Source organism: Neodiprion fabricii, chromosome 3, assembly GCF_021155785.1.
Source record: "Neodiprion fabricii isolate iyNeoFabr1 chromosome 3, iyNeoFabr1.1, whole genome shotgun sequence".
NCBI lineage: Eukaryota > Metazoa > Arthropoda > Insecta > Hymenoptera > Diprionidae > Neodiprion > Neodiprion fabricii.
In genome coordinates, this window is record NC_060241.1 from 33,857,588 (window position 1) to 33,867,325 (window position 9,738).

At 40.3% G+C, this 9,738-nt stretch overlaps 1 protein-coding gene across 1 annotated transcript; it reads right to left on the bottom strand.

The window, feature by feature from the left end:
• Window positions 1–101: 101 nt before the first annotated feature.
• LOC124178320 (microtubule-associated protein futsch-like) lies at window positions 102–8,680 on the bottom strand. Its single transcript, XM_046561558.1, has 4 exons — window positions 6,451–8,680; window positions 743–6,291; window positions 464–600; window positions 102–213 (listed from the first exon to the last, which is right to left on the bottom strand). Exons 1-4 carry the CDS (start codon window positions 8,678–8,680, stop codon window positions 102–104), a joined length of 8,028 nt encoding a protein of 2,675 aa, XP_046417514.1.
• Window positions 8,681–9,738: the final 1,058 nt, after the last annotated feature.

The window sequence follows — 9,738 nt, forward strand, 5'->3', positions numbered from 1 at the left end:
GATAATTTTTTCACTTTTTTACCCGAGTACTTCGCGTCGTCAAAACGGTAAGAGCTTAACTCGTAACAGCGTGAACTAGCAATGCGTCATATATTCGTTCGTTAATTACCACGACCTGTTATTTTGTCAATCAAGTTTTGGAAGACAATCCTTACATCCATTAAAGCTTCATCCAATGTCGGACCGAGCAAATAGTAGAAGACAGTTGGTGAGCTGAAAAGCAAATAAGTTTATTTTATGTTAAATCTTTCATCGCATTTATATTCGTTGGATTAACCAGTGACGATAAATGTTGTAGAATTAAATCCCCCGGCAGTCTGAACGACGAAGGACTGCCAATTCTGACAGGATTTCAAGTTTTCTATAAATATTCCGAATTCGTGGTCGATATTATCTCTGAATATCTTCGTAGGTATTACTGCGCTGAATTATTTCTACTATAAAACTAGACTGCTCTCTTTACCTTGACGACTCTGCGTCTTGCGAACTACTGGAATCTTCGACTTGCGATTCTTTCCTCGGTGGGACAGGAGTTGCCATCATAACAACGGTGGATTTTCTGGTTGCAAACGGTATTGATTTCAAGTCATTCGGCGTGACCTGTGAAAGTGAGCTTTTCGGAAAACGTGGTCAACCATTGGAACCCTCCCCACGGTATAATTATCTCTAGCAGAACAATACTATCACCGGTGCTCATTGGAACTGTTATCTTTATTCTGCTATCACCAATTGTCAATCTCACCTTAAATTGGTACTGGTTTAAAGCATCGACTTGAATTTCAGCCTCAGGTGTATTTTGATCCAGAAGGCTGGTCAGAAAGCGTGTCTCGGAATTCGTAACCACAGATGGTAACTCGGTGTCCTTATTCTTCGTGCCCTTCATCGAATGTTTACTAGATTTTGGCCGGGTATTAGGCAGCGCTTCAATCGACTTTTTTCCGACGTTTCGAATTAACAGCACTGCAGATTCAGACTTGCTCGTTTCCAGCTCATCGGTAGGGTTGAGATTTTTAAAGTTTTTTTCATCGGTCGATCCGTTGTAGATTACGAAACTTTTATCGTCGTGCTTTTTTACGGTTACACTTCTGCCTGCGTCTTCGATATTCTCATTTCTCAAGACGTCAGTTAATGATGTTTTCCTACTTGTCATCTGACGGCCATCAGCCACACTCGTTTCAGCGTCGATGTTGGAGGCGACGGAGTCGGCTTGAGAGCTTCGTTTTTTGAACAATCTTTTCACACTTCTCGAGAACACGCTATCAGTCTTGGTAACGCCGTTTTCTTTCGACGTCTTCTTAGAACCATCGACTGCCAATCTCGATGAATCTACCCTCAACTCATCTTGGTTCTTTTCATCCATCCGTCGCTTTGAAGACTTCGATTCCAGTTCTTTTCCAGTTTCAATTCGCTTTCTGATATAGCTCTTCGCTACGGACAACAGGCTACTTTTTTTTACGCGACTCGATTGTTGACCTACTTGTTGCTCGGTCTCAACTGTATTGTTCGAATCCGTTTGCCTTACATGTGATATCACAACCTCGGCCAGATCTTGTACAATTTCAACATTGTTCACCGTAATGTTAGCCTGATCAGATATTATTAAAACATCATTCGATCCGCATTCGTAACTTTCCGTTTCCTGATTACATCTTAATTCACTTCGACTTGTCGCTAGGTTATTGACAATCAGCACTTCGCTGTGAGTTACGGGACTTTCAGGATTGCTGACACCTTCTGGTTCGCAACTTTTCACTTCAGACTTCGACACCTGCTTCTTACTTTGTCGTCGACTCTTTCGCTCGTTAGTATCAGCCTTGTCGTCCTTTCGCATCGAAGTCTTGGATTTCTGCTTGGCTTTGTCACTCGGCAAAGCTTCGAAAGAATCCCTACCTTCTTGGTACTTTACGGCACCAGTTTTTCGACACTCCAAGGAATCCCGCTTGGCTTCATGATCAATTTTACCGACGCAATGATCTTCCATCTCCGCGTGATCCTGTCTGCTTTTCACCGATGCTCTGGATAAGAGTTTACGTATCGTCGCAAAACTTTTCCCCGAAGATCTCTTGGGACGTTCCTCTACGTTGTCGTCCTCCTTACATGTATCGTCGTGTTCGTTCGATATGTATTTAGCACTCTCCACCATCGGGGCATATGAGACAATTGTGCCTTTGATTACGTGGATCTTTTCCAAAGGCTTCCTCATCTCCTCGTTGTCCCTCAACGAATATTTCTTCGTTAAATCATCAACTTCGAATCTCTTGCTATTGGAAGATACTCGATTTACCTCAGTCGAAGCAGCTAGCAAAAATTGACTGCCTAATTTTTCCGTACTGATAATTACGTCGTATGATGGTTCAGTCGCGTGTTGGGGCTCCAGAATTTGGTAGGAACGTTTCTTAACGACTGATGGTTGTTTGTAGTCGTTATGCTTTTCCGATCCAGGAACAGAGTCGAATGATTTTACAGCCACAAGCTCCTCTTTGTCATCGTCAGCTACGTCCGACTTACCGATTTGACGGTCATTTTTTTCCGCATTCGAATGGCTTGACAATGACAATGGTATTTTCGTAACTTCAAAATGGTCTTCCAGAATCATCTGCGAGTTACCCGTAATCATAGACAGACTGGTACCGGTTCTTTTTTTGGAAGTACTGCTAAAAATCCGAGACAACGAATTGGCGAATTTTTTTATATTTCCATCGATCTTTTCCTCATTATTTTCAACGGCATTATCTAGCATCCCGTGTTTTGCCCTCACATCTTTACTATTTTGCAGCAATTTTTTCTCCTTGGTTTTTTTGGTAACGGTATTTGATTCGGGAATTAATATGGCATTTGTATCGTTCGGTTTTTGCTTCTCTTGCGTTTTGTTTAGGAATGATTTTGACTTTTCAATTTCCTGTTTTACGGAGTCATTTTTAACGTCGTTCTTATTCATCGACGCGCTTTTCGGTGGCCCTTGGTCATCCTCGTTCTTCAGTATCGATTTTCTTGGGGACTTAAATAAGGATTTCAGGCTTTTTCTTAAAATCATGGTATCGTCATTGACAACGGCTGAGTTCGCATTTTCTGCTACAGATTCCACACTGTTTGCAGCAGACTTAGCTGATATCGATCCTAATAGCGAGTTTTTCTTAGACGTCTTCTTGGGTTCTTCTTTACTTGTTGGTAATTTTATGGATTCTTCGGAATGTTTCGCTGCCCTATAAACTCCAGCGTCTTCAGTTACGTCACTGGTGTGTTTTTGCATGAAATCGTTTGGGAAAATTGTTGCTTGATACGACTTCTGACTAACTTTTTCAATCACCAATGGACTATTTTCGTTACCCAATAGCTTGTGGCCGGCTGGCTGTCTCGAGTTTTTCGCTTGTTTTCTATTGTCTTCTAAGGACTTGGTACTTTGTATCGTTGGAATTTCTACAGCATTCTGTTCCGAAACATGAACATTTTGTTCATGATCAGTTTCGATTTCAGAGGCTGCGGGTTCCAGCCCACTGGGCTTCAATGAAAGCAGGGATTTTTCAACGTTGTTAAAGATTTTTGAATTTTTATTACCGGAATCAAAACCTTTTGGAGGCTGTGATTTGTTTGATGATTTGAATATAGATTTCACGTTCAATAACAGCCCGTGCTTTTCTTTATTTTCTGTTGTCAAATTATCTGACTGCTCTTCGCTCTTTACATTTTTTGGTGAAATTAAATTTGGTTGTAATTTAACGCCAATTGAACTTTCTCCTTGTAGCTGATCCTGGATCGATGGTTCAACCAGATACGTTGCGGCCACAAAGTTTGGGCTCTTGAAAATAACTGCTGGAGTGTTTCGAATAGTTGATTCAATCGGTTCCGGTGCTTTCGCCAAGATGTGTTCATCGCTGGTTTCATGTTCTTCGTTTTTCCGATGTTCCTTTTTTAATTCCTTCTTCACTGATCCTTTGCTTCTCTTTGTCAATTTTTCTTCACTCTTGAGACGATTCGCGGAATCTTTAGATTCTGGGAATTCACAATCATTTTCTGATTTCTTCAACGTCTCTTTGCTAGATGTTCTGAGATGCATCATTTGACGAAGTCTTGAAAATGATTTTTTCACTTTGGGGGAAAAAGTGTTTATATTTCCCGATCGACCCAACGTGCAGGATTCTGAATCCTCTGAATATTTCACTTCGAGTTCAAGATTTGGAACGGACTTTTTTTCATTTCTTCCTAAACCGCATCCACGTCTTTCACTCTGCAGATTCTTGCCACCATCAAGTATCGAATGTGAATTAGTTATCTCACGTGGCGAAGAAATACTCCGTTTATTGTTAGTTTCACTGTCCGTCACTACTGAATATAATTCGATCACATTCCTTGGTATAACATCAGCCGATCGTTTTGACACAACAGCAAATGTTTCTTCAAACATATTTTCGACGTCTGTTGATATTATTGGATCCACTAGTAGATTTTTAGAGTTTATTGATTTCTCATCGTACTGTACATCGCCATCTATCAATGAAATATTTTCACCCATATATTCTTGGCTGATCAAAAGATTTTCTTTGCTCAGTGGTGACAAGTTACTCGATTTCAAAGCGAGCGACTGCAAAGGTTTACTCGATTTTTCGTTATCATTTCCATTCTCGAAGTCGGTTGAATGTTTCGAAGCGAATTCTACGTCCATATCTGTCTGCGATTCTGTATCAATTTTTAACATTGCTTTGCTTCTTTTTGCAGAAGCTTTCGAGCGTTTTCGTTTAGATTGCAAACTTCGTTTCAAGCTTTTGGATAGACTGCTCGGTTCCTTGGCGTCTACAGATGCTTGAATGTCAGGTCCGACTGATGTCTGGTCGTTTGTCGTTACCGAGGTTGTAAATAACTGCAGTGATGCTAAGTTATTCTCTGTTTTATTCTGAAATTTGCCAGTTTTAAATTTGAAAAGTAGCTTCGGCTTTGTATCCTCGGTATTGGCCCGAACATCCTTAGGCTCTTCTCTATCTTCGATTACACCACCACCTGTCGGAGACGATTTTGAAACCACATTGAGCATGAATTTTTTTCGCTTCATAGGTTCTCTCACATTGGAACTCTTTCGTGAAACATCCACGCGATTATCTGTGACATTCGCCTCAGTTTCATTATCGCTGAGAAGTTTCTCGCCTTCTTTTACGTCAGTTTTAGATTTTTCACTACGCAGCGACCAGCGTGAATCATTCGCTTTGATGTTCATCGCGTCAATTTCTTTGTTCGTTTCCTGCTGCTGTGACGCTTCTGCGGCAATTGACGATTGTCCTGTGCTAGGAAGGTTTGGTTTTAATATGTCCTCAGTGGCAATGGGATATGCCTGAGTTTGAATACGTTTCAAATAACTTTCGAGTCCCATTTCGTTAATTTTTAATTCTTCGGTCAATTTCTGCTCAATTTTATTAACATCCGTGTCCACTGAATAGGAATTTCGAAGTTCACTGTCGTTACCAGATATTGGCAAAGTTTCCACAGGCTTATTTAGATTCAGACTTATTACCTTGTTGTCATCCGTTTCCAACAATGTTGCCGATGATTTACCACCTTCCTGCAGGGAAACTTTTGACGAAGTTTTTTTCAGAGAGGGATCGTTTCCCGATTGCTTGTCGTCGTTGCTGTCCATTCTCGACAATTTCTTTGATAATATACTCCCTGTTAGGGAAACTTTCTCCGAAGTTTTTTTCCAAGATTGATCGTTCGTCAGACCACTCTTTTTCTTCCCAAGTGTGAGCTCCGTATTCGGTTTATTACTGCCCAGTGTAGACACTCTATTCAGAGATTTGGTCTTCGATATTTCCTTACTATCTATTTTTCGAGTCACATTTTCATCTAACTTTACGTTTAGCGTTGAATTTCTTTTACCATCTCCTAAATCATTAAGAGAGTTAGTTCTTGGAACACTCGAACTTTGCGTGCCAACCAGAAGTTCACTACCAATTTTTGGTACTGCACTGTTCTCCTGCTCTGCTGTTGCATTTTGTTCAGTTTTATTTTCTTTGGAGACAGTATTTTTCTTCGACCTGACAATTCTTGAGAATAAAGACGGTTTTTTCGCAGAGAATTCCATAATTTCTTTACATTCTATTTCTTTCTCTATTCCAGGTGAGTGATTGGCAAATTCACCTGGCAAAGAGACGCTTTTTTCTACTTTAGACTCGCTCTCTTCAGCTAACATATAACTTGATTTCAATCGCGAATCGTTACTGTAATTATCTGAAGCATGATCATCGTTACTTTCGGTCACATTTTCTATGACTTGTCCATCTTCCAGATCCACTTGCATTGCGTTTACTTCGTTATAAGATTTAATCATTTGAATCGATTCCAAGTTTTTCACGACATTTTTATTCCTATTCACATATTTTTGCATGGGAAAAATAATTGGAAGCTTTAGAGCGTTTTCGTTTTTCACATTGGCGGCGATTAAACTTTTTTTGAAAAAATTCATGCCCAATCGATCAACTCTTTCCGTCCTTTCTATTACTTCAACATCACGTGGACTTTGAATAGTCGACGGTGTCTTGGAGGAAAGTATAATTTCGTCATTTCTAAGTTTCTCAGCACTGAGATTAGCACTTGTCCTTCCGTTTTCAAAATTTCTTTCTTCACCAGATTGATCCAGCTCCGCTGTTACTGTATCGAGTGCAAGAATTGACGAGGACTGTAATTTTAAATTTTCCAACGACTGAACCGATTGTGAATTTTCCGCCACGTGCGATTCCTCAACCGTACTTTTATCCCTAGTGCGCTTTTTACTAGTGGATAAGAAGTCTTTCACAAATTTCGGTAAATGATTAATTTTCTTCTTGTCATCGTTCATATTTTTACCGATATCTGTAGTCGGAATGACAACAATATCACTGCTAATGTTTGTATTCTCACGACTTGCTTTGCCTGTGGCACTTCTTTTCCGAGACACCTTTTCCACCACGTCCAGCTCGTATAAATCATTCGTGCCTTCTCGCCTTTTGTTGCAGCTATCGTTCAAATTATCCTTCGACGAGGAATTTGAAACCTCCAATTTTCTATGCTTACTCCTTCCTACATTCTCTATTGTCGATTGCTCTTCTTTCAACTTTATCTCGATATTGACGTTCAAGACCGAGGGTTTCGTTAGCGATGATTTTTCATCCAAGTATTCGACGCTGTCTATTCGTTTCTCGTTCCTCTCACTACCACTCGGTGACGCTGACAAATTATCGACGCTGCTTTCCACCGCGACGTACTTATCGCGACTACGTTTCGACGATTTTGATTCAGATCGGACAGGCATCTCCTTCCTTTTATCATTCTTAACATCATCTCTCGCATGCTCGGAATCATTTTCATCCAAGAGAAGAAGCGTGTTTGAATTCTCGACGATGTCGTCTGACGTCTTATTACTCATCGTCTTCAGATTTTCTAAGCGATCACAATTTTTTACCGACAAGCTGTTCGAACTATCTTTCGCAGCTTCTGCGTTCCCAGGCTGATTTTCTTTCGGTGATTTACGGAAGAGACCCTTTTGTTTTTGTTCGTTAGTCGGTTTTAGGCACTCCAATTCTTCATTCGTCCCAGCTCGATATGCATCACAGTGTCCATTCAACGGTTTCGATCGATTATTCATTTTCACGTTTCCGTTTTTGCTCAAATCCTTTTGACCTTCGTCAGACTGATCGCTTGCACTGCGAGAGTTGCGTGTATTCACTAAAAGGTAGGAAAAAAATTCAAGTTGAGACGAACTCTGCGAGACGTCGACGTTTTCTCGTTCCGTGACCTTATCTTTGGTTTTATCATCTTGGAAAATTAACTTCTTGGATTTCGTTTCTTCTCGAGTTCGGGAGAATTGATTTTCATCACTATTCGAGGTTGTTTTTGGTGTTAAAATTTCTTGAGTGTCGACATTTCTCAAGTTTATTTCCTCTTGCTTACGAAATTCGTCATCTTCGATTCGATGAGAACTCTCAACACCGATATCGCTTCGGTTTTTCTCAGAGCTCTTAAAGTTTTTCTCGAATATAAAATCGTTGTTTTCTTCTACGTTTTGCACGGTATTTTTTGACTCCGTACCATCGTTCTCAATTTCTACCACCTCGGTTACCAAACTGACTTCCTCCGGCGCAAAAAAATCGTTTTCAACTCCGTCAAAAACCCGCACATCCTCGTCCAAGCTGACGGACTTTTTTTGCTTCGTCGATAAATTTTCACTGGCAGAACTTGGTGCGGGGGATTCGACGTCGATGTACGGCAAAAAGCAAGCCTGGTCGTCATTGACGACGAGTCGACACACGAGGGACGTTTTTATCCCGTCAAATGGTATCTCCTTTCTGTTCGCCTGTTGTACCTTCAGTATTAAACTGTCTTTCACTCGCATGCCAAGAGTGTTCGAGCTGCGGTTGTTTAATCGATCGAAATTATCGTCTATGACGTGAAAAACCGCCTTAGTAATCGACTGGACAATATCCCTGACATCTTTCGTCTCGGTGTTCTCTGGTGTTGAATAATGGATATTAGAGAGTGATATTTGATGGTTTTCGATGTCATGATTTTGGTACTGACTTTCCGGATTCAAATTTTTTGATGCACCGATTGAAACCGCTGGTTGAGAATTTCTCGAAGGGATTCTGTCGGTCAGCGATTCGTCGTCACGATTATTGTTATTCCGGTTCGAGTTTTCCTCACCATTTTGCTCGTCGATCATTTTTCTCCTCGATTATTCACGACGGCAATTTAATCTCACATCTCAAGGCTGCTATATATGTAAATTACTATGTGATTCTGATTAGCACACGTGACAGTAAGGTTGTGAAATTTTTTCGCAGTTCTTTATCGGAAAACATATTGTATTTCTGCTCAAACGTGCAAAGCCTTCGTGAAAATGTCCAGCTACTCCATTAACCCAAACGACAATTTAATTCAGTTCTTGCTTGATTTGTCTGTAAAAATTCATTACGAATCATTCTTACACTTACTTGTCGAGTCGATCTCTTACTGACAAGAAGAAGCTACTTAATGCATATTGCTCTACAACAGATGTTTCAATAACAGGTCCATACCTTTCCTTCGAATGGATTTGACGAATACTCGAATCTTAGGAGTGCTAGCACTGACCGGCTGCCTTGGCTTTGAAGGAACTTCTTCGTTATTTTTGACGATAGTTTTTATCTCGGCGAAACTTTCACGCAATACGTTAAAGCAGTCGTTTATTGCTTCGTTTAATTGGCTTTCGCTCTCATTCCCAGTCTCGTGATAATTATTTTCCGATTTTACAAGAGGGTTACTAATTTCATTAGACTTGAACATCGCTGTGAGTATTACGCTGAGAAAATTTAGCACCTTGTGATCAATGCAAATTGCGTTCTCTAATTCGTAATACAAGTAGTAAAATAATTACAGACTTACGTTACATTTTCCTGAGGAAATATTACGCTGCGAAAGTATTGATTGACTGGTACAATTTTATAAGGATGGTTGAATGAAGATACGGAGGAAAAGATAAGGGAGTATGTATTTATTACGCAACAGCCTGAAACCGGCAATCAGTTCTGCACCCTCTTCCGAATGCATATGTTTTCAATGTTTCATTGACAGCCTTCACCGCATGTACGTGCGTACATACAATGAGATCTATAAGTTTACGTGGATTAGTTGAGAAAATTGCGGGAAAACTGCATTCCGACTAGTTTCTCGACGGTAATATCGAGATATTGGAATAGAGGGACGAACACTGATCGACTGTAAAAATGTAATTACCGTATC

What these genes read in the sequence shown, in the direction of transcription:
- LOC124178320 (XM_046561558.1), bottom strand. Translation starts at nt 8,680, where the DNA reads ATGATCGACGAGCAAAATGGTGAGGAAAACTCGAACCGGAATAACAAT. An exon ending in GGAAAGAGTTGATCGATTGG is followed by an intron (nt 6,292 to 6,450) that starts GCATGAATTTTT and finishes CTTATAACGAAG; the next exon opens with TAAACGCAATGCAAGTGGAT. An exon ending in TAAACCAGTACCAATTTAAG is followed by an intron (nt 601 to 742) that starts GTGAGATTGACA and finishes TCACTTTCACAG; the next exon opens with GTCACGCCGAATGACTTGAA.